Genomic DNA, 25,935 nt, shown 5'->3' on the forward strand with positions numbered 1-25,935 from the left:
CAGGAAGTCTTCTGTTTTATGGTGAAATGCCCATATTTGTCCCCTCTAATTTAGTCAACATGACACTAAGGTCATGCACTGTCTTCATGATGTTCTAATGACTATTCAGATCTGATAGCTTTTCAGAAAGGGAGGAGCTTTGATGCCATGGCGATTTCTGGCGTGACGCTGTGACCTTACGTTTGACTGTAACTTCCAGAAACAGCCTCCGATTTGCCAGAGACTGAACATCACATCACCAGTGTGGTAAAGATAGAGTATCTCCTAGTGGTGAGACGTGTAATGCTGGGCTCAGAGGGGATGCTGAATCAGGGTGAGGTGTGGACGAGGAGGCCGTTCACGGTTTCTGGTGTCGGGGTGGTTGACTTTCTGTTCTGCCAGACGTGCCCTGGTGCCCCCGGCTGCCGTCCAGGATGGACAAGCGCGGAGCTGGGTTTGGAGAGCGTCGGGGATGGAGCGGAGGGGGTGCGGAAGGAGGGCGAGCAGCTTCGCTGCGAGGGCCGAACGACGCTGCTTGCAGCTTTAATTAGGCCCGAGCAGTGAAGCTGCGAAGGCCTATTGTATCTGCTCCGTTTCTTCTTATTATTATTCTTTTTTCTTCCGCGTCTTTGAATGGCCTTTAGGGGGTCTTAGCATATCCAAAAAGTCACCAAATTCTGGCCCAATATAGAAAGTGCGTGAAATTTACGTATTTCACTGGCGATGTGAAAGTTCGTCAAAAAGTGACTGAACAGCGCCCCCTAGAAAGTGAAAAATACCCCTCTCCATAAAGCTTAGTTTATCGTACAGTTATGAAATTTGGTATACTTGTAGTACTCAACAGTCCGCACAGAAAAGTCTCTTGCAACCATGGTCAATATCAAACAGGAAGTCGGCCATTTTGGAGTAAAGTGGCCATTTTGACCCCGTTTTGGCCATTTCTAGGGTCTATATTTGGTTGAACAGTTTGGTCATTTTTCGCACCATCGTCTCAAAAATTGTGCGAGATCGAACAGAAGCGATGGACGATTCAAATGAGACAATAAAATTGACTTTTCGTAAATACTGAAGGGGCGGGGCCAGGCCTCAAAGTTCGAGCACTCGCCAAAAAAATTCAAATTGCTATAATTTCATAAATGAAAGAATTACAGTTAAAGAAATGTTCTGTGGACAATTGTCATCGCCCTCCGAAGACAAATGAATGGTCGATTGATGATGTCACATAAGCCCCGCCCCCTCAGGACTTAAAAGGTCAAGTTTTACTGGGAAATTTTCCAAAATTCGCCCTTTCCAATAATCACCCCAAATTTGTAGTGGGTAACTGAAGACAAGTTGGGGTTGCTTGGCTTCACTTTATGGGAGTTTTCTGCAGAAGGCGGGGCTGTGGCGGCACGGCGAATTCAGGCGTACCGCTTAGGCCTTACGTTTGCCTCCCATTTCGTCATTTCTAGAGATATCGCCACGAAGCTTCTTGTGAGTGATCCTAGTCTGGCCCCCCAAAAGATCTGATGTGAAATTCCGGTGGGCGTGGTCTATTTTCTGAAATAGCGCCCCCTAGGACCATTAAAACTGACAGCCCCAAGCCATGCTTTGACTGAGGATTACGAAATTTGGTACACTAATGTGGTGTCTCAGGACCTATAAAAAAGTCTCTTGGAGCCAAGTGCATTGTCGCACAGGAAGTTGGCCATTTTGGTCCAAGTGCGCAATTTAGTGGTTTTCGCACACGTTGTTTGGAGAGTGATGCTCCGTCGCCCTTTTCACCAATTGCCTTCACACTTCGGCTACATACTCTTAAGACATAGATGAAAAAATTCAACCGTCGGATTTTAAATAAGTATAAAGGTGTGGGCGTGGCTAAGCCTCAAACTTTGACCTGTCGCCACGCCACTCTTTTTTTCACAGCTCCCTATTGGACTCCTTTTAACCAATCACCACCAAACAGTGGCGAATAGCAGCAGACAAGTTGAGGTCACTTGGTCTATAGTACTGGCAGGTTTCGAATAAAGGCGGGGCTTTGGGAGAATGGCGAAATTCGCCATCACGACATGGAAATACGTTTGTCTCTCATTTCTTCAGTCATTGTGACATCGCCATACAAGTTCTGATGAGTGATCCTACTCTGACCCCTAATAGAACTGGACAGCTGAAGTTTGTGGGCGTGGCCTATTTTCTGAAACAGCGCCCCCTAGGACCATTAAAACAGTCAGCCCCAAGCCATGCTTTGACTGAGGATCACAAAATTTGGCACACTAATGTAGTGCACCAGGACCTACAAAAAAGTCTCTTGGAGCCAAGCACAATGTCGCACAGGAGGTCGGCCATTTTGGTCCAAGTACTCAATTTAGTGGTTTTCGCACACGTTATTAGGAGAATGATATCTCCTCGCCCTTTCCACCGATCACCTTCAAACCTCTGCTATATACTCTTAAGACATAGAGGAAAAAATTCAACCGTCGGATTTTAAATAAGTATAAAGGTGTGGGCGTGGCTAAGCCTCAAACTTTGACCAGTCGCCATTACCTTATTTGACTTAACTCCCATGTGCATGATCAGATCAATTTCATACTTTGTCTGTGTGATCACTGACCACATCTGAAGACAGTGACAATGTGGACAGCTGACATCACCTAAGCCCCGCCCCCTGACTACAGGAAGTCAACTGTTTTATGGTGAAATGCCCATATTTGTTCCCTCTAATTTAGTCAAGATGACACTAAGGTCATGTACTGTCTTCCTGATGTTGTAATGACCATTCAGATCTGATAGCTTTTCAGAAAGGCAGGGGCATGGCGATTTCTGGCATGACGCTGTGACCTTACGTTTGACTGTAACTTCCACAAACAGCCTCCGACTTGCCCGAGACTGAACATCACATCACCAGTGTGGTAAAGATAGAGTATGCCCTAGTAGTGAGACGTTTCTGAGTGCTGTGCGAATGCAATGTGAAAATGTTCTTACTGGAGGGATGGTTCTAGGAACTTATGCAGTTGGTAAGCGCCTATAAATGCAGCCTCTAACTGAACTATGTGAAAATTGTTAAAGCATGTGATCCATTTTCTCTAGAGTGCTACCTACAAACTTTTAAAAGTGTAATAATTTGTACAGACAATTGGCTTTAGATAAATAATACAGTGTGATTCACACCAATTTACACCACATTGATTTTGATTCGCTCAATAACAGCTCAAAGAGATTTTACGTGAATTAAAGACAGCAACATCTAGATGAATTAAAACTTGAACAACATCAACAAATAAAGTCACAAACATGCCAAACTTGTTGTATTTTATTACACAACACTGGAAATGTTTTTACTAGCTCAGCAAGTTAAATCACTATGGCACCATTTCCTTAAACATTGTTTGCTTTTTATGACATATGCATGATTTGATTGTTTCACAATTTTCCACTAATATCAACATCCCATTGAAATAAATCCAAACTTTTTTGATAAATTGTCTTTTTTCCCCAGAATTTAAACAACTAAAACAGAATGGTAGCTTAGCAAAAATGACAAATAGTCTCTTACAGTAGAAATTTAGAGGAGAGAAAACAACAATTAGTGACTTTGATCTCTGACATAAGTTAAGATTTAAATTTAATGTTCTGATTTTTTTCCCTCAGACATGTCTGAAGAAATAATCAAGGATTTAATTAGATTTTTCAACTGTTAAATGCTATTCAAAAGGGTTTGGCTATGAAAGAACACAAGTACCTTGTCTGTGTTAGCTTATTATTGGGCTTCTTCAGCACCAGCCTGTGTGATTACTGAAGAACCTGAGCAAGTTTAACCCTTCAGCCTTTATTGTAACAGCATTTCTCCACTGCGCTCATCTCCCATGAGTCCTGGATCACTCTGACGTTACCATTTGGTATGGAGGTTCGTGAGTGGCCAGACCTGCGTCAAAGTCCCACCTTCTAGTTTGATTGACAGCTGCGGTTTTCGCCTCACAATCAGTTTATGCAAGATTCAAAGACCTGTGAAAAATAATGTAAATTCAGGACTGTCCCACAGAAAGAAACGTGGTTCCTAATGGCATGTCAGCCACTCAGGAAGGCTCAGAGTAGAGGCTGGAAAGGTGAGCACGATCAAACCATTTTTGAGACAGGGGAGATTTGCTATATTATTGTTTGTAAAACAATGTTTTGTCCAATTGTTTTAGATATGTGTTTAAAAATCACCATAAATTGTAAAAATAAATAAATAAATGTTAAACTTTAGGGGTGCTAGAGATGAATTTAGGGGTGCTTCAGTACTCACAAAAGCACGCTAGAAATGCCCATGGGTGTGATCTTATCAGTTGTCCTTGAAATCAAAATGTGTTTAGTTCTAGGGTGAATTGCAGCAAGTAAGATTTTAAACTTAAAGTTTATTGTTTTTTGCCTTTTTTAATAATAGTTTTTTCCAGTGATCAACACAATTAGCAGGGCAACACAGGGATTTGAACCCTGTCCCACAATTGGGAGACCAGACCATTGCCTTTGCTTTTTTGTGCATTTTACCAGGTAAAGCAAACCCTGCATTAAAACAGCATGAAATTCACCAGTTTAATTTTTAACATTATGCATAATTTGGTGTTGAATTGTTACATCGTTTAGTAGTGATGAATGAGAGGCCAATTGTACTAAAGGTTTTCAGTTTAATTTCAATAAATACCATCTTAATGCAGGAAACGAAACCTTTAGAAAGCTTTTAAACACATTTAATTTTGATGTTAAAAAAGACGTTTAAAAGCTTTCCAATACATCCTACACATTTTGCAACAAAGAAGATGAAATACACACACACACACACACACACACTCACACACATTACAACAATAAAATTAGTGTATTAATTGCTGATCTGGACAGATATGTTTTTAGTTTTGATTAAAAAGTGGGTGAGAGATTAATGCAGAGGACAAGGGGAAAGAGCATTCTAGAGCTGAGAGAAGGTGGGAAATGGCTCAATGTTATTTTGACTAGGTCAGTAGGGGACATGAAAATTGAAATCACAGAAATGGTGAAGCATACAGCAGCAGTTAGTGGTTTTTCCTACATAGGCGTGGTGCTGCACCACTCCCGAAATTCTAGTGCCATGACAAATGCACGACACCAAAACGTTCCGCGCGTTATTACCCCCTTTGTTGCTCTCATGACAGCTAAATATTTTGCGAATGTAACACTTCTCACCTATATGCATCAGAGAAATTTCAGCACCCACAGTTTAAAAATCTTGCTACACTCCTGTGCGCACATTGTCCTGCAACCCCTGCTCTCACACATGGAACGCGGCAGCGAAGTTGTCCTGAGTGTACACAACCTCTCAACGGCATCGAAACATGTACACTGCTTAAAAACAATACATCCAATATATTTCATATAGAAAAGTTCTGACAGACTATATGTATGATATATATATACAAGTTCTATTGTCATTGCATAGGTGTACAACGAAATTGATTTTGCTCTCAGTAGAGATAGCTCATGTAAGGAAAGGTAAAATATTAGTAAATGTTAAAGCTAAAATTGATCACACACACACACACACACACACACACACACACACACACACACACACACACACACACACACACACACACACACACACCTCTTTACATTACAAATTCTGCAGTTAGGTGTTGATCAAATCAAAGCTGTTTTTGAGGTAAACTAAAGCCGTGTCAAAGCACACATGATGCCCTGATGATCACTAAAATATGTTGGAATAACAGATGCTTCTGTTATATACTTGTTGGATTTTACATAGACATGATCTATTAAAGTGCCTTTCTCGGTTGTTGGCTGTTTGACTATTTGGGCATAGCCTCTGTCAGTCAAAAGTTTTAATATTGTTGATGATTTTAAAATGTCATCATTAAAATCTCCCATTAGTACTAATGTCTCACTTTGTACCTCCAGCCAATCAAGCAACTTTGTTAAATTTACTTTAAGCAAAGAAAGGGGATAAAGAGGAGGTCGATAAATGAGTCCAAGTACTATGTGTAAGTTAACAAAGCTATACACTAAACTCTCCAAGTTGACGTCTGGAGCCTGCAACATTTTAAATGCCACACCATCTGCAGTATAAAAGCCAACACCACCATGTTGTTGTTCTTGAAAAGCAATCAAAGACTCATGAGTACTAGAATAAGCTAAACCTCGTGGGCAGTTGTAAAAACTATAGCCATCAATCTTTACTGCATCTGATCTGTCTGTAGATACCCATGTTTCTGTGACAGCAATGCAATTAGGTTGCAAATGCTGTGTGCAGAAAGCTAAGTCTTTAACGTGTCGATTCAGACTTTGGACATTCATTAAAAACACAGTGAATGCAGAAGAGTTAAATCTGTCGAACTGTGAGTTTGGAGTCAAAAAAGGGGTCATTTTACTAACTGCAACTGTAATGTCATCTTTACAATAGATTCGTTTTTCATCAAAGTCCTGAATTGTGAGTCCTGAAAGACTTGTTACACGGCTAAGTGCTACATATGCTTGACCTGGTGCAAATATTTTCCTAAAACTAACAACGGCGTTTTCAAGAGTGAGTCCCTGAACTTTATGAACCGTAACCGCCCAAGCTAATTTAAGAGGAAATTGTCGACGTAATCCACCTTTAACAGTGGCTCTTTCCTCCTCGGGTTCAATAGGTGTAGATCCAGCTAAATTTGCTGACAGAGACTGGGAGGTTTTCCTCCTCTGCAAGCCGACACGATGGTCATCAAACTGAACATAAACTTTCTTAGGAAAGGTGTCATTTTCTAAAATTACAATTTCCGTCAACGTACCACAAATTCCGTTTACTAAACCGTCAATGACATCCACATTTTTACACAACATTACACGCGCACCCTTACCCAACTGTAACACTTCTGACAAGTTAGTATTAGAAGCTCTGGCATGATTCCCTTCCAACAACTTCAGTTTGCCTGTTCTTTTATCATTAACATAATCTTTGGCTGTAATTGATATGTAATCAGGACAAACGTGACATAACTGATGGATGTTGTGATTATTTACTTGATTATTTGTTGCAAATATGTGCAATGCTGAGCTTGCCTCACCTGTTTCACAAGTTTTTAAAACCTTTAAATCCTCAGGTAACAATGGTGTACCTTTTGTATGAGTTCTGATTCTATTTAGCAGTCCAGAAAACACAGCATCTTTCTGTCTAACGACTTCAGTTAACTGTACAACTTTAAATAGGCTTGACCATAAGTTGCTACCTACACCATCAGAATAGAGTGGCTTCCCTTTAACAGGAGGTAGCTGGAAGAAATCTCCAACAGCCACTACACTGACATTTCCAAAAGGTGAAAAGTCACCCGTTTGTTTAATCTGACGTAATCTACCATGAACATAGGACAACAGGTTATGATCGACCATTGATATTTCATCAATAATAAGAAGCTGCAAATCACAATATTTTGTACGTAAAGAATTTAGTTTTTCTTCACCCAGAGGAGTGTACGGTAAGCGCACATCCTTTCCTATAGACAGTGTAGTGTGGATTGTTGTTGCACCTAAATTATATGCTGCAATCCCAGTAGGAGCTGTCAATACTACACATGCATTATCAGGATGTCTACAGCTTGGTGACAGTAATCTCTGTGTTTCATACTCGATTGCTCGAATTAAATGACTTTTCCCAACGCCTGCCCCACCTGTAACAAAAACATGCAGTGGTTCAGGGTTATTACCATTAACTTTATCTACACACCACTGCCTGATTTGATTAAAAACAGAAAACTGTTTTTCATTTAAAGACCTAATCAATGCCAGACCTTCACCTCTACTCATCGTGTTTCTCTTCTCTAAATGTGCAGTTTGGTTTGAACATGGAGCCAAATCTGGGATTACTTCTGCCTCGTCACTTACTGTCGGTTCTGATTCTTTCAGTATTTCAACACACTCTAAACGTTCCATTTCAACTGCCGGACACAACTCACACCATGCATCTTCTAACATTACATCACCGACTATATTATTCACAGCATCCAAATGATCAGATTCTAACTCAAATTTACTCCGATTTAAATCTACAACAGCCTTTACCGAGTGGTTTGTTCTATCAAAAAATCTAATTAAACCAGTTCTGTAAAATTCCTCAAAAGTTTCACAGTTAAGCTTAAGTTGACTATCATGGCGGTACGGTAAAAACAACTGCAACATGCTTTGAAAAAATTTCTCCGAGTCTTTGGTTTCAGAGAAACGCGCGTAACGAACAACCGCTGGTTTAGTCCGAGTTCTTTTTGTAACAAATCCTAAATCATTACTTAACTTTATAGGGTTTCTACATTTTTCGTTTTTACTCAAAACACGATATTCTGATGCAAACGTAGCCAGGCACATATCATTGAACACATCATCATTTGGCCTCTTCTTATAACGATCAACTAATCCGGTCATCCACATGTCATCTGAAGTAAGATCCTGTGATGCTGCTTTTTGCCTCAAAACAGAAATAGGCAAACTCATTTTCACTATATTATCACCAGTGGGAACAAACACAACTTTCCTAGAACACTCCTTTAGATGCATGTTAGTTAGCCTGTAGACTGCTTCCTGCGCACAAACATCTCGATTATGAAGATAAACATTACCAAGAGTCTTCAAGGCCTCTTTAGCACTAAGATTACCATCTTTGGCTGCTTCTCTTTGAGAATTAGCAAGCAGAAGGCCAATTTCCCGTTCACTTTTAGACATGTAAGATATTATGTATACACAGCATGCATAAGCATCGACGCAATACTGGATATCAAGATTAGCATTCCAAGCTTTTAACAGCAACTTGCTATACTGATTAATCCAGATTTCATTAACTTCCCTTTTCAAAACAACATGTGTATTTCGACAAAATCGTTTATATGCCATCTCAAATAGTTCCTGACTGATACCCAGGCCCTGAAACAGACCTTCTACACTGTTATATGGACAGTCTTCACTAGAAATAGCAGTCTTTACTTTAGTTAAAATGGCACTTGCTACTTCTTTGTCCATTTCTTGTTTACGAGCTTTATCTTGAGACGCACAGGCACACTGTACAGTGCTATCTGTTTTATCACACTTGCAAGTCTTCACTGCATCTTGATACTTTTCACCACGACTAATAAAAGTTCTAACAGATGCAGGCCGTGGAAAATTAAAACGACAAACAGTTTTTTTCTTTCTACAAGTCTTTGAATGCCGTTTGGAGTGCTGCTGGACAGATGAGACGACTTCATGTAGTGAATCGTCTTCAGAAGGAAGTTCACATGTGACATATTCATCAACAAATGCAATGACCTCCTCATCTGTGTTCTTATCTAAAATGGGAGCACCAGAAACCCAGAAAAGGCAATGACAGTGAGGAGAACCACGCTGCTGGAACTCAACACGATAATAATAATCTTCTATTTTACCAATGGGATTGGCAGGAGACATTAGCACTTCCCTTAAGAAGACATGCCATCTAAAATCAAACATTCGGGCAGCAGTTACTGGATTCCTACGTAGGAGGTCACATTTATCAGCCCACTCCAGCTGTTCCACTGTCTCTGTTCTGCCTTCCTGTTTCAAAATACTATAAAGAAGGTTAGTCCACCTCAAATCTGCCGACGAAAATGATGCGAACCAAGTAGGTTTGCCCAACATTTTTACACAAGCCAGGAGGTCTCGCTGAGCAGATTGCCAAAAAGCAGGTGTGCCGCGAATTGGTTTAAGAAACCGGTAGCCATCATCAAACTCTAACAGCTTATTTAAAGAATCCTGATCCTGTATCAAATTACCCAACTTCTGAGATTCACCGCTTTTACCTTTACGCAAAGCTATAGAAACTTTGGACACAACTTGCTCTAGTTCAGACATGTACTGTGCAAAAAATATATATTCTACATTGTTAGCAAATCGACCATCGACATGAAGAAGCCTGTTGTTGAAATACCGATTCAGAGTCAAACGAAATTGTCTGCTTTCATAGTAAGTATTCGATCCTGAAGGAAACAAGACGGGAAAACTTTTTGCTTCATTTGTAAAATCTGAAAGCAATTTCACTGGATTGTTACCTTCACCTGGAGCTACATTTAATATGTTATCCACATACTGATCCAATGCTTCTTGTCCTATATCTACTGGCATGAGACAGGTGTCCTGAAACATACAGTGCTGTTGTCTGTCATGCAATAACTCATCTTCTCCATCTATGCAAGTATCTTCATCTTTACCAGAACCACTATCTTCTTGCAGGACAGACGACTCATCTTCCTGAGTAAATGTGTTAATCCAAGACTCATTGAACTCTACATCTTTATAATGCAAATTATGACGTTTTAAATACTGAAGAGCTTCCTGAACATGCTGTGTGTCAACATACTGATAATCATAGTGTCCTTTATATGTCAATTTACGTTTTAACTTTACAGGTAATAAAGACCCCTCCATGTTGGTACGTGGTAACAAACTGCACGTTTCCACTATATTTGCAGGTACACAAGTGACAGGACCATGAATCCCATTCTGACCACCTTTGGGCAGAGCCAACATTTTCATAAAGGGTATATTCATCGCTATTAAATGTTGCTCTAATGTATTTAAACATGCCAGTTGAGGTGGGATGGGATCAACAGTCAGCTTGTTGATTGAACTTTCTGGGGGTATCTGACATTTACTAATTTTATAATGACACGTGTAACAGATTATCAATTTATTTCTACATACATTCAATTTGCAAGGTAATCTACAGGCATCATTGCATTTGTGTAGATGATTGTCACTTATACATTTATCTGCTATAAGTGACATTTCTTTGGTTTTTCTATAGTATTCTTGATTACAATTTAAGACCTGATGTCTAAACAACAACCGTGAGCAGACACAACACACAAAATCAGGTCCATCTTTCACCTTCTCTAAAAATTGATCTACAACAAAATTAAAGTTTTGTGAATTTACTTTAATCAGCTTTCTTTTATGCTGGATACTTTCTATTAAACATGTTTTATGCTCAATATTAAGGTATTTCTTTTTACTCATTTTTTTCTTTTTGTCACGATGAGCCAAATTCTGATGGTACTTATACACACTCATCTGTTTAAGCTTCTCTCGATGAGCCAAATTCTGATGGTACTTATACACACTCATCTGTTTAAGCTTCTCTCGATGAGCCAAATTCTGATGGTACTTATACACACTCATCTGTTTAAGCTTCTCTCGATGAGCCAAATTCTGATGGTACTTATACACACTCATCTGTTTAAGCTTTTCTCGATGAGCCAAGTTATGATGATAGTTGAAAATGGACCTATGTTTGGCCTTATGTTTAACTTTCTCTTTATGTGCAAGAAGAAATTTGTATTTAAATTTGGTTGTGCTGATCTTTTTCATTCTGTAAGCAACATTTTGCTTGTATGCATTTTTCTTCTGACTTTTTATTTTGTCTTTAACTGCACTTACCATTTTATAATTAGAGGCTTCTGCATAAGCCTTATTTTGCTTTAAATATCTGGAAAAACTCTTCCTCGTTTTCATCTTTTCCATGTTTGGGTCAGCATTTAACTGCATCATAGTTGACCTTCTGCATTTGTTTACGTTGTCTGACAAAGAATCAACTTTACAAAACCCAAAACATGTTTCTTTATTACCCAGTCTTATGCAAAGAACGGGCTCAAAATGATTATTACAGTTTGACAAATATAGTCCCTCAGTGACAAAATTACCAGTTTGAGAACTATATTTGACCCACTCTGTGCCATTGTTGATAAATATGGGTAATCCTAAAACACTGGCTGTAGTTCTAAATTCTACTTCTGTAGCACAGTGACCGACATAATTCATCTGTGACTTTTTTATGTATTCTGACACAGAAGCATGTTCTTTTCCCAGAAACTTCTCACACTCTTCAGCATTTTTGGACATATAAGAAACAACAGCGAGTCTGATCTTACGATGGCCCTTCTGTGACCCACTAATTACATGAGCTACAGCTCTAAAAAAGCTGTTACCATCTTCAATAATATGTTCTGTCTTACACACATTTCCTAAAGGCCCACCTGATGTGGATTCTTGAGAATTGTGTTTCTCAAAATCTATTTTCAACCGATTACACAGAGTTTTACAAAAATCTGCAGACAGAGGAGTAAATAAAGTATTTGAATGAACAACACTAACACCATCTGTATCTATGGAACTCGGCTCAAGTGTGACAGTTTCTACTGAACATTTTAAATGTTCTGTAGGGGCATGTCGAGTATTGTATCTACCAGAAATACTATTTACAGGGCCACAATAACCATAACAAGTTCCTGTGTTAGGTTGTTTTACACAAACCACTGTCTCATAATGGTTACCATTACTATTCTCCAAATAAACAGCCTGCTGTGAAAAGATGCTGTTGGATGTATATTTAAGCCATTTATCATTACAGTAAGTAAATATGTTAATGCCAAAATAATCAGCAGCAGCTTGAATTTCCACTTCAGTTGCCCAACTGCCAACGTACTGCATCCTGGATGAGGTGAGGTACTGCGAAACCGAGGAATACTCACTTCTTAAAATGGTTTGATACATTTGAGGATTCTTTTTTAACTGATTGACCAAAGCAAGACGGATTTTTCTATGATATTCCTGGGTGCTAGAAACAGCTTGACTAAGTGCTCTAAAAAAACAGTTTCCATCTGCCACTATTGATTTATTCATGCATGGTACACCCAATTCACCAATCACACGAGATGATTCATCAACCATTGCCGACTTCACATTCAGACGTTTACTCAACACCTGAGACACGTCCCTAGAAATGGGATTGAAATGAAAATCTTTAGTGCTAACATCACTAACAAAAACAACAGGGTTTATGTCGGTGTCATCTGTCTGTAACTTTTTTGGTTCCGAGAGTGGAAATGACTCTTCACGTCTAACCTCCTTTCCTGTTGTTGGAGGCAACCTTGTTTGTTCAGAAACATTTTTCAATGTGTCCATCTGAACAATGTTAACTCCACTGATCTCAAACAACTTCTGAGTTCCATTTAATTTACTGGCAAACCTCTGAATATATCTAAAAACATTGTCAAGACTACTAAAGTATAGAATTACACTTTTACCGTTTGGGTCAACCATTCCATCTGCAGAACGAGCATGTGAATCAACAATAGCATAATGTCCATCTTCACTAAGTAAAGCGCAAGTATTGTCTCCAAGTGTAAAAAAACATGTTTCATATTGTGTACACATCTTATTCAAACCATCCCAAAGACTAGTGTACACTCCAGCATTTATAAGTTCACCTTCAACGATATCTACATTTCCACAAACAAAATCCCCATAATTCAACTTAAAAGTCTGTTTGCCCATAACGATTTCCTTTGGCAATTCTGGGACAGAAAGAAACACATTCCCAGCACTTATTAGATCACTGTCGCGTAAATATGTGTACAGCTCATCGCCCAAAACAACAACATTGTCTAACATGGCAAAATCCCATGAAAAAACACTTTGTATGTTGTGCTTAGTTAAAGCAACAAGACTTATTGCTGCACACTGAACGCCGCCATATTTAAAACGCCCATCGCTCTGATTAAATGATCCTGTAAGTGAGCTTAAAATTGTATCATTGTTTACAATACTGTTGTCATCATCAACGTTAACCACACTTGTGCTACATGAAGGAACAGGAGATGATTCAACCATCGCAGACTTCACATTCAGACATTTACTCAACGCCTGTGACACGTCTGTAGAAACGGGACTGAAATGAAAATCTTTAGTACTAGCATCACTAACAAAAATAACAGGGTTTATGTCAATGTCATCTGTTTGTTCAGATACATTTTTAAATGTGTCCATCTGAACAATATCCACTCCAGTGATCTCAAATAACCTCTGAGATCCCACCAGTTCACTAGCAAACCTCTGAAAATGTTGAAAAACATTATCAAGGTTCGCAAAGTACAGAACTACACTCTGTCCTGTCGGGTCTACCATGCCGTCTGCGGAGCGTGCATGGGAATCTACTACAGCATAACGTCCATTATCACAAATGATAGCACAAGTATTGCCACTTAATGTCATAATGCAAGTTTCATGCTGTGTGCACATCTTCTTCAATCCATCCAGGAGAGGAGTGTACACACCAGCATCTATTAACTCGCCTTCAGCTACATCTACATCTCCTAAAACGAAATCCCCGTAAACAAGCTTAAAACTCTGTTCTTCCATGTCAATTTCCTTTGGCAAGTCTGGAACAGAGAGAAACTCATGTCCACCTCTAATCTTCTTGTTGTCGCGCAAATCTGTGTACAGCTCATCTCCTAACTCAACAACGTTATCCAACACGGCAAAATCCCAAGAGAAAACACTCTTCTGTTTGTGCTTTGTTAAAGCAACAACAGTAATAGCTGCACACTGAACTCCCCCATATTTAAAACGCCCATCGCCCTGATGAAATGATCCTAGGACAGAGTCTAAAATTGTATCATCGTTGTGTAAAATTGTTTTATCTTCATCAAAATTATTTACAACAGGATTTTGAACAGTTGTCTCTGGAACTAGAGACGACAGCAAAACCTGTGAACGCACGCAAGAAGGGGTGTTAGCAGACTGACCTCTGGGTGATGCATGCGCGTGATGGCCAGAAGGAAGCATCACAGCATGGGCAGCAACAGACCCAGAGACAGACCCCGGACAACCAGATGCCTCCTGATGGTGGGGTGAAGGCAGCTGGTCACAGTCCAACACCTATACAGAAGAAATTAAAGGTCAATACATCGTCAATAAAGATTAGTTTAGTTTTTATATTTGAAACACACGCTTCTTACCTCCTTCCTAGACCGAACAGACTCCACGTCTGCAAGAGGATTTATGCAAGGTGTGGATGCAACCTATAATTCAAGAACAACAACGGTGAAGAAAAATAACACCACAATGTATTTGTATGCCAGATAATTTAATGAATCAACCTCCTGCTGGACACGCCTAGCTGCTTTCTTAAAATGTCGCACAGATGTAGTCTACAAACAGAAAATAATACGGTTAAGTACAATACTTTCAAATATACCATACAGACAGCCCATATTACAAGCATCAGGAACAACATTACATTAAAAGATAATAATAAACTTTAGCTTTAAAGTTACCTGTAATTCTGTGGGACCATCCGCTGGAGCAATCGTGTCCATGGCAGCCAGAATTGAAGGTGAGAACCTAACGGGATTCAGGGGGATGAAACACTCCTTCAAGGCCACTGAAGTGTCATCAGTCTATTGAAGAAAATTCACCACATATTATCATCTAATCAAAATTCTTTGAAAAAGATCAATCAAAAACATTCACAAACCTTAGAAACAACCACTCGTTTCTTGGGGGAATTAGAAGTCTTTTCAAATTCCCCTGAATGGTTTCTCTGCAATGGTAAATAAAAGAAAACACATTTAGAAGCATTACTGGCCCAGTTGCCTAAAATTATAAACATTTTACAATATTTATACTTTATAAAGTCTCTCACCTTCCCGCTAGGTCTCACAAACGTCCATTCGGAAGGGCGTGGAGGTGGAATGCGTTCCACACCCTTCACAACCACACGGGGCACAATACTCGCTTTCTGCGGACGAGACACCTGGTGCTGCACCAGTGGCTTTGGTGCGTGTGTCTCCAAGAACTGATAGGAGGCATTCCACATCAGTTGCGTGAGTATAGGCATCCCGTGATTATCACTGAGGTGGATCTGCAACCACAAACACGAACAAAAGAAAATACAAATTTATCATCTCAAACTTAAGAACCTTTACCTTGTTTTCTTCCAAGCAATATACTTACACCATCACGGCACCACAGTTTAAGACGGTACCTGGGTAGGTGATCGTGGATCGGCACATAACTTACACCTTCGAAGCAGAAGGAAAAAATTCATGTAAAGTTATACATTGTGATTGTTTGATACCTAAGAGTAAATAGCAATAACGCTTGTCGTTAATACTACCGTTTCATCTAATTATGTTGCAACTTACCTAGCTTAGCCGATCTGCGGTGGTACTCCTGCTGAAACAGGTCTTGACGCTCCCAGGAACCAACTAAACGGGGAATCATGGAGGTACAGAAAACCTAAAAAAAAAATAAAAAAAAAAGAAGAAGAAAGAATACAATTATTTTTAAAGATGTACGTTTACTGTCATTTCTCATACCTTCAAAATTACACAAATCAGCCTCTCACCTTAGGCCAGCGACTGAGAACAGCCAAAAGGTACCGCTCAAATGCATCCCCTGCCTCTTCAACTGTTCTGCTGGCCGTAAGGTTGTTAGAAGGAGCCATGACGCAAACAGCATCAGGCTCCCGAGGTAACACAGCCTGTGAAACCTCAAGGCGCAGAAGATCTGCACAAGCTCCTGGAGTGGACATCACACCAAAAGCGAGGCCGCCAACCGGCATAGGGACTATGCCGTCTGCCACGGACCTCAAGTGGGAGTCCCCAACAAGTAGGATGAACTAAATTAGAAAAATTAATACATACATTTCAATATAAAACAATCTGTATTTCTATGACATTTCATACAAACGGCAATGCAATATGCTTTTCAGGAAGAAAGAGATCACATTAAACAGTCAAAGTTTACAAACAATAAAACATGAAATGGTAAAACTAATCACAGAATACACCAACATAAATACAAATAAAGATATGTAAAAATAACTGAGCAGCTTAAGTTCTAAATCACAGATTGAGAAGCACCGACTAAAAAGGAAGATGAACACAACTAGGTTTTCTATTAAGATTCAAAAGTTGGTAGACTTTAGGCACATGTCAAAAAGAAGCCGATTCAGTCTGTTTGCAGCACTGTAACTGATAACGGCTTCAACACCATCTGACCGTATCCTTAGAATCCCAGAGTACTGCTAGATATTATTGGAAGAAAATCTATATTTACATTTTAAATATTTGTGGACATTACACTCACTTTCTTGTCAGGAATCTCATCTGGAAGGACCAGCTTGTGAGCTTTGTTAGAAATCACACTGGTCGGCCAACGACGAACTCGATGACGAAAGCCAGTTCCAGAAACTTACAAAACAAAAACACACACACAAAAATTAACAATCTTTTTGGCTAATAATTTTTCATCTTACATAAATACAGTATAGATTAAATGAATTGCAAAACACTACAATAATTTGTTCTGCGAAATAATACTGCAATACATACAATTAACATCATCATTGCTGTGCGTTGGAATCCCGATACGAATAGGCGGAGCTGGACGATTGCTGCGCTTAGCAGCATCCGCCTTGCGTTTGGACTCTTTGCCAGGCATAGCGAATGCTGTTTGAAACATAAAATACATGACAGCACTATTAGAAAAGCAACACAAACACTATGGATTTCTATGTTATCATGTGTCTGTACTCAGTAAAGACAGAATTAGACTCACTCACTCACTCACACCTTTTAGAATCTTATGCAACCATCAATTTGCTAAACTTGTATAATTGTAAAAACAATCCTAAATTTTAAAAAGCAAGTCACCCATGACCAGGTTCTTACTCAACTCCCACTTCCTGTTTGAAAAATGCAACAAATGCTGTTGCCTAGCACACCGACAGGGTGGAGCCACAAACAAATATCAAGCCCCCACAATGCGGCTCTAAAATCGGTCCCAACCCGGAAGTACCAAAAATTGCAGTTCCACCCTCATCCACTAGGGGCTGGAGTCAGAAGCGAGCAAATCCTCATTGACTCCCATGTTAAAAAATACCAATTTCACAGCAGAAATAAACATGTTTACAGCCTGGTACCAAAACATGTTTTTGGTTTAAATGATCTAGTTTACACTCATGACAACTCTGAGGGGGTGAATTTTTTTCTCACTCTTCTGTTTAAGTGTATTTAAAGACTAAAATTCTGTATAATTAATGAGCATCCGACACACGTGACCACAGAGCTAGCTCCGTGGAAAAGCCTCAGTCTGAGACTCGGCCTGGCTTGGAAACTGCTCCGAGATTTTGAGTTGATCCCAGCCTTGCAGCCCCACCCTCAGCTCCTCCTCTCTTCCCTTTTATGGAATTGTCTGGCCTTGACGGAACCGGTGACACGGTCAAAATGGCGGTGGTGGCCACCTCCCATTTTAGTACAAAAACTTGTTATTGGAGCCTATGGAAACTCATTGTACATATGTTAATGTCGATGACAAATACACACACTCACAACATTGTGACATCATAATGTACAGGGGTGGACATTAACTTCAAAACCAACCAGCCAGCTGGGCCGGTAACTCTGAATATTTACCGGCCCTGCCAAGAATCTATCGGCCCCGCTGGTCAGCTGCCAAAATGAGTCAAAATAACAACTGAACCATTTTAAATGTAATAAACCTTTATTTTGTACACATTCACAAACATAATAACGTATTCAAGTTTTAATTTGTTTGTTCCCTCAACAAAACATGATTTTGTCGTCGCTAGGGATGGGTACCTTTGACATTTGAATCGATCCGGTACTAATTCCCGGTACCTACGAGTCGATACCGGTACTTAACGGTACCAATTTTCGATACTTTTGAGTGTTTATTATTTTAATTCTCTTTTATAATTAAATAGATATTTTTCTCAATATATAACCATATTTGATAAATATCACGATAAATAACATACAAGTTTGTATTTTAACATCGTCCTTGTAGTTTTATAAGCTGATAATTAAACTGAAGCAAACATCTTTACTGTGAACTAAATTTACTGTGTATCTTCATTCCTTTTGCCGTCCTTTTTCATTTGATTTTTCCTACTGGGAAGTTAGAATTTCCGAGGAGAAAGCGAACGCACCATTAGCTGATAACAATGGTGGCAATGGAAGCTAACATATCAAGCTAACGTTATCTTTAACAGTTTATTTCGCTGCTGGAGCAGATTAAAACGATGATGCCTCAAACTTAGATAATTGTCACTGGTTTTACCTTCACCCAATCACCCGTCGCATTTAGTAAAGTAAAGCCAAACTTTAGAGCGCGTTCATGTTCTTCTAGTCGGAAATTCGGAGTTCCGAGGAGAAAGCGAACGCACCATTAGCGAAACGGAAGCTAACAAATCAAGGTAACGTTATCTTAAACATTTTATTTACCTACTGGAGCAGATTAAGATGAGGATGTCTCACTTAGATCGTTGTCTGTCGCTAGTTTCATCACCCAGTTATCCACCACATTTAGTGAAGTGGACCCAAGCTTTAGCGTGCGTTCTTTCTACCATGCTTGCTCTGTTTACAACGGGCTCGCAGGGACCGGCGACATAACGCTCTTGCGCATGCGCAACTGTCTTGGCAGTACCGAAACGAGGCACCGTTTGAATTGACGTGAATCGGTGTTCGGTCGGTTCTATGGAATTCGGTCGGTACCTTAAAAAGTACCGAATTCGGTACTCATCCCTAGTCGTCGCATACTTCCGCCATACAACGCAGTACATCACCAACTCCGCTTTGCTGTACTCAAGCCGTTGCCTGTGTTGGAGATGAGCCAGTTCTGCGCAGATTAGACCAGCGGTGATCGGCGAGCAGTGCATGCCGGTTAGATTTGTGTCCGAATTGACGCCGACTTGCTCTGACGTCATGCATACGTAGGCAACGATAACCTTGTGAGATCAAGGCGGCCGCAGATTTTGGAGCAAGGCGCTGCAGTTGCTCTCCCTCGGCTGCAAAACCTAGAGCAGGGATTCCCAAAGTGCGCGAGCTGCCGCTAGGGGGTGCGCGAGATGAAAAGTGTAATGGCTGCGGAGCTCAGAGAAGTCTGTCAGGTGTCACCATTAGCGCTGCCAGAAACTCATTTGTGGGTGGGCCAAAGAAAAAGTAAGTGGGCACAATAAATGTAATTGAAAACAAGTATATTTGTGTGTGTGTGTGTGTGTGTGTCCTCCACATGTGCCCTAACTTCATAATAACAATGCGCCGAGCTTCAACACTCTGGCCTGCGCACGCCGATATGTTCCGTATTTGATCATTTTTAACGGTGTTGGAGAAATCTGAAGGTGGTGAGTCATTCTGGCAGATTGTAATTAACACCTGTCTCATGCAGGTGTTCTGACATTGTAAACCTCACACACAGAACATTGTGGATGTAACTAAATAACAAGAAATGATTCCCATTCAGGCTATTGACAGCGCGCTGAAGATCTGAAGTTCAGAATGCATCTGTCAGAGGTCAGACGCGTGCCAGCGGAACCACAGCTCACGGGTGCACAAGGGAGCACATCTGGGCTGGGCAGAAGTAATTTTACAACGTTGGTTTAAATAGAACCAATAACGAGACACAGTGACTTAAACGCTGCAAGTTGTGAAGCGTGTTCTATCCGCGAGCCGCATCACCAAGCGGAAAGTGAATGCGTCAAGCATAAACCAAGCTTCATGGAGCTGTGCCGCGCGCGCACACACACACACACACAGATTCAATAAGTGCACGCTGCGCAAACTGCGGCGCGCCGTCAGACTGAAGGCAGAAATGAGCTCTGACTCCTCTGTGATAAAAACTTTTAAGAGGTTTTATAACAACATTCTTCATTCCAGGTCAAATTAAGATATTAGCTTCTATTTTGGGATGACGTATTAAAGTTGGGTCCGCTCCAGCCAGTGACTCGGAAGGTGCAGCATTTGTTATTCTTGTCCGAGTGGCAGCGGATCGCAGATTCAGCCACACCATAAAACAGCAAGTCGCTCTGAGGCAAACGTGAACCTCATGGCTATATCTTGTCCCCTATAGACATTTGATTACACACAAGTGATCAGCTCAGGTTTACGCAGAGCAGAAGGAAGGAGAGCGCTCTGGCCGCACAGGTTAAACGTTCCTACTTTAAGAAAACCGTTAAATTGCATTGTTTATATGCTACCTGAGCACCCTAAATATTTATTTAAAATTAAATCGAAGGAAATTGTAATGGTATAGAATGTTTATTAATTACTATTTAAAAAATGAAAGTGAGGGGGAAAAAGGTCGATCATATTTTTTTACCCTGTCTGTTTAGCTTGACGTCTGATATATATATAGCTACGCCCTGATGTGTGTGTGTGTGTGGGGGGGTGCGTCGACGTGGTCCGGACATAGAAGGGGGTGCGCGGCTAAATAAGTTTGGGAACCACTGATCTAGAGGATGACGGGAAACACCTGGCTCTCACATGATCTAAGATCTGATTGGTTCATATTCTGATCCAAACATCCGGTGGTAGAACATGAAATGTTAGTTGGTCACATGTATTCTGTAAATCACGTTATGTTGATGACAACAATATAGGCCATAAAGAGAAATGTGTTTTGTTTTCTTTTGTCACGTTTCCTTACCACACTGAAGCTACAGCTGATAACCTTTACTTATTATTACAGTCATGTTTTCATATAGAATATATGATATCCACAAGCACGTGAGGATGTGTTTCAGCTGCTAACAGGCACCAGAATTAAAATTGAAAATTGAACAAGTGTGAATGCTAACGCGATATCTTCAGCCATCGTCACCCCCGAGCTACACATGCAGGGAAATCCAAGAGATTCAACTGGCAGAAACAACTGGTTCACACCATTCTCTCACACACACACACACACACACACACACACACACGCCTTTTAGAATCTTATGCAACCATCAATTTGCTAAACTTATATAATTGTAAAAACAATCCTACATTTTAAAGAGCAAGTCACCCATGGCCACATTCTTATTCAACTCCCACTTCCTGTTTGAAAAATGCAACAAATGCTGTTGTCTAGCAGACCGAGAGGGTGGAGCCACAAACAAATACACACACTCACAACATTGTGACATCAAAATGTACCATCTAACATCACTGTGTACCTCTTAGCCAATAGCTATGACAGATTTAAATTCAAATGCAGTGCAGAGTTTTTATCTGACAACCGCACAACACTGACAGTTTTAGGCAGAAAATTAAAATCTTATCTAAAATGCACTAAAGTGCAAAACTATTGCCTACGCATTTCTGTAGCACAATTAGACACACATTTATATAGTTTATCAGAAAAAAAAAGTTGATTTGGGAGCAACTTGCTCTTTAAATGAGTTAATCACAGTATAATCTAATTTAAAGGGCAATAATCAATAACTTGTGTGTGACATCTATGACAAAATACATTAACATAATTATTACTATAATTATTACTACTTTACTGATAACCCCTGAACAAGGAATCATAATATAAAAATGAAAATATCTAATCAAACACCAAGAATGAAGTTTTAAATCATGCCAAATTTCAAACTATTGTTTAAAAATATCAAAAGTTATTAAATGTCAAGTTTTATTAGTACTTACTTGCACTTATGAAAGTGCACATACACCTGCTGTATTCTATATAGAGTGCTTAGACTAATTCAAATAGTCGACAACACATGTACTAAAAAACATTTATTTATAACTGCATTGTAGGAAATATTCAGTCACAACATATTCTTTAATTTAGTCTTAAACAATGCTACTTAAATAGTTTAAACACCCCCTTGTTATCAGTCAAACTTTTGAATAGTCTATGGTATTTACATTATTTTACTTAATCTCAGTTTAGCTTTAAGTACTGTAACTTTTAATAACGTTTTACTTATTTCTACGTTAAACTTCGCATGACTAAAAATAAACTCACAATATTACATTATTATTTTTTCCCTGTGTCCTGTCTGGCTGTGAAGCAAACAGAATTGATGTCTGAATGTTGGTGAAAAGCCTTACAGATTTACTCTCAGGTGGAGCATCAAAGCTAATGTCACGTCTGATACTTTAAACTTTATTGTTTTTGAATACTTTGTAATTCCGACCAGACAACGGAATCAGAGGTGAAAGATAAAGACAAAGACAAAAGGTGGGGGAGATAGGGGGGAGGGGTCCAACAAAAATAAACAATAATGAACAAGAGTCTGCTTCTAGGCCTGCAGAAAGAGAAAGAAGAGAAAAAATGGGACACACAACACAACAGGAGCAAGCCATCACTGTGTCAACTTGAAGAAATACAATCACACGATAATAATAAATCATAGTGCATTTAGTGGCAACAACAGCCTTAAGACATGTGTTGAACGTGCCCAAGTCCATACTTATGAGAGCACCATGTGAGCACCTGTGTGTGTACAAGCGCTTGTTTATGTAAGGTTTCTCTATAAGAGCGTCTAATAGAGTGTGGGGGGCCACAGATCTGCCCCAAAGATGTGTAGGAGACTAAGAGAGCTCCAAGTCCCAGAGATCCAGCCGCTGCCCCAGAACACAAAACCGTCAGACAGCAGCTGGTACTGGTCGCTCGTGTACGTCAAAGCTATCTTTCATAAAACGATAATCAATAAAACGATTTATATAAAGTGGATCCAGAAGTTGTAGCCCGTCTCTGCCTACAATATTTTGATATTTTTCACTCTGTTGGTGGTTTTACTGAGCAGGTGCCACTTTTGTCATACGTTACTTTTTAAAACATGTTTAGACTGTTCAGAATACAAATCCAGGCTCTGTCACGTTTGATTGTTGTAATAAAACTTTGTAGGTGGGGAAGGTCAGAAAAGGATCCGATCATTTTGTTTTTCCCTTATTTACAGTGACAGAGATAACGGCGCAGTGTGCCTGCCTCTGGTGTTAATCAAGTTTAATTTTATCTATTTTCACAAGAAAACAGAACAGTTAAAAGCAGGGCTTGTGTTGACCGGACAGTTCCCGTATTTGGCCGTTTATTTTGACGGAGAAAGAAAGAATTACTCCGACGCACGCAGACAAACTGACACTTTATTCGTTTAGCAAATCGCAGATGTTGCTAAATCACTCAAGAAAAGATTCCCTTCTGAACATCTGAGCTGGACATCGCTCAGTGCAGCTCACTGTCAGCATGTACATAAGGTGCACAGCAAGCTGAAGATGTGGAGAGGGGCTTGGAGAATGTTGCAGAACCATGCAGGAAGATTCCTTCCACTGAAGCGAGAGTTTTCCAAACCCGGTCTCTCAGGGAGACTTGTCACTTAGAAAATGTTCCCTGATGATGAAACTTTGGCTGAATTGTGCTTGTTCCCAGTGGCAGTTCTACATGGAATTACTCCCCGGGCGAGTCCCCCTTTGAGCCCCCCCCCCACCACCACCACCACCACACTACCCCACCTGCACAAACACATGCATGTTTTCTGCAAACAGGCATGTTTTATTAGAACGACTATTGAACATTCATTTTTCTAAGTTGCACATATTTACATTAATTACTATGAAGTTGTCAGAATGTAAAGCAATATACATTATATACTGTATCAAAATATATAGAATCAAAAATACAAAAACAACTAAACTAACTAAATATTAACAATATATGAACATAATATATAATAAATATTCTAAATAGTAGGGCTGCACAATGTATCGAAAAATTATCGTCATCGCAATAACAGGACGTGCGATAGGCCTACCGCAAAGGACGTCAAAAACGGCGATAAATGTTTGGTTCAAACATTTCCATCCGTGTCATACATCAACTTTTTGTAAACCAGCTCTGTTTTTTAAGCGGAAGTATTATTTGACCAATCAAATGTAGCCCTTCTGATATGCAGCCAATCAGACAGGTCCATTCACGTAATACGCCCGCCCCCTACATAGACCCTTACCCCAAAATTCCACTATCTCTGCTCTGCTCCGCCCCCCGCTTTCCGCTGACGCTCGCTTCCCTTGTTCGTCATGCTGGCTCAGATTAACAAACTCACTTTGTGCTGAGGTTTCTGGAATCAGCGCTGCTTTCAAACGTGAACGTGAGTCCGCTCGGTGTCGTTAAGCAGCTGATAATAACCGGGTTGACTCCGACACGTGCCTGTGAACCAACCCACCGTTAGCCCCAGGCTCCGGTTAGCTTCCAGCTAAAAGGCTACAGCACTCTCCTCCCAGTCCCACCCTGCTAAAGAGGGCCTGGAAAAGTTCCCCCACACATCAAAGTGATTTTTCATTTATGAGCTTTTATAACCTTGTTAATCAGGATAGTTGATTTGCTGCTGCACATAAACTGTCAGTCAGAAGCTCTGCTAGCCGCTTATCTTAGAGGAGCTAGTGCAATTTGTTAGCTTGTTATCAGAATCATAGTTGCAGTTTCATCATCTGAGCTGCTTTTTGAGATCTAGGTAAACTTGTTCAATTTGGGGTTAAAAACAAAGTTTTCAAATATTTTCCATGTAGTTTTTCGCCAGTTCCTCTTCTGAAAGGTAGACAATTGTTTTTCTCTTTCCCTCAGAAAATCTTAATATTCTCCTAGTTTGGCCCAGCACAGTTCACTTCCCAATTACAGTAACAGCCTTATATCATAACCACATAAGTGGAGAAAATGCTCAGTAGCTATGAGAGAATTTGCTGTTGCATTTAAGTGATGTTGGCTATTATTTAACAGTTAAACTTATTTTCTGTTTTTTTTTTTTTTAATTATTCAAAAACCCTGGTAAGGATGTGTTTCTGTATTTGGAGCTTCAGAAAAAGTTTTATGGTGGAGGAGATGTTTTAAAGTCACTGAGAAACTGCATGCATGCAGTTTGTTGTTTTGCTGATAATACAGTAGCAGGTGCAGCTGCATATTTTTTCAATAAAAATGGTATGCTGTAATGGAATTCATGCATTAGTTTTTGTTTGCTTTGAACCCAGAGCAAACGTCACACGCCAGGCGACATCAACACTGCATACTTTAGTATTTGTTCATTTAGCGTGAGTAATATCGGTATCGCAAAATTAAGCACTGTTATCGAATATCGCAGGTTTTCCTAATATCGTGCAGTCCTACTAAATAGCAAAAATATTTCACACATAACAAACTAAAGATAATCACTACTAGCTACATACTACATACTCTTAAGACAAAGGGGAAAAAATTCAACCATCGGATTTCAAATAAGTATAAAGGTGTGGGCGTGGCTAAGCCTCAAACTTTGACCTTTCGCCATTACATTCCTTGACTTAACAACTCCCATGTGCATGATCAGATCTATATCAAACTGTGTCTGTGTGATCATTGACCACATCTCAA

The 25,935-nt window shown here is 39.8% G+C and overlaps 2 protein-coding genes across 3 annotated transcripts in view; one reads left to right on the forward strand and one right to left on the reverse strand.

The window, feature by feature from the left end:
- insrb (insulin receptor b) overlaps positions 1–25,935 on the forward strand; it is a 247,771-nt gene that overhangs the window by 188,470 nt on the left and 33,366 nt on the right. The gene's annotated exons all lie outside the window — the stretch shown is intronic.
- Positions 5,504–17,497, reverse strand: LOC139071555 (uncharacterized). Of its 2 annotated transcripts, XM_070554165.1 has the most exons (11): positions 17,133–17,497; positions 16,888–16,991; positions 16,145–16,417; positions 15,942–16,035; positions 15,751–15,818; positions 15,440–15,658; positions 15,272–15,337; positions 15,072–15,194; positions 14,895–14,945; positions 14,754–14,816; positions 5,504–14,673 (listed from the first exon to the last, which is right to left on the reverse strand). In XM_070554165.1, the coding sequence occupies exons 1-11, from the start codon at positions 17,269–17,271 to the stop codon at positions 5,638–5,640; spliced, it is 10,236 nt and encodes a 3,411-aa protein (XP_070410266.1). In that variant the 5' UTR covers positions 17,272–17,497; the 3' UTR covers positions 5,504–5,637. The 2 variants fall into 2 exon arrangements, with proteins under 2 accessions (XP_070410266.1, XP_070410265.1); XM_070554164.1 differs by having other exon boundaries at positions 15,272–15,658.

This window comes from Nothobranchius furzeri, chromosome 8, assembly GCF_043380555.1.
Source record: "Nothobranchius furzeri strain GRZ-AD chromosome 8, NfurGRZ-RIMD1, whole genome shotgun sequence".
NCBI classification, from domain to species: domain Eukaryota; kingdom Metazoa; phylum Chordata; class Actinopteri; order Cyprinodontiformes; family Nothobranchiidae; genus Nothobranchius; species Nothobranchius furzeri.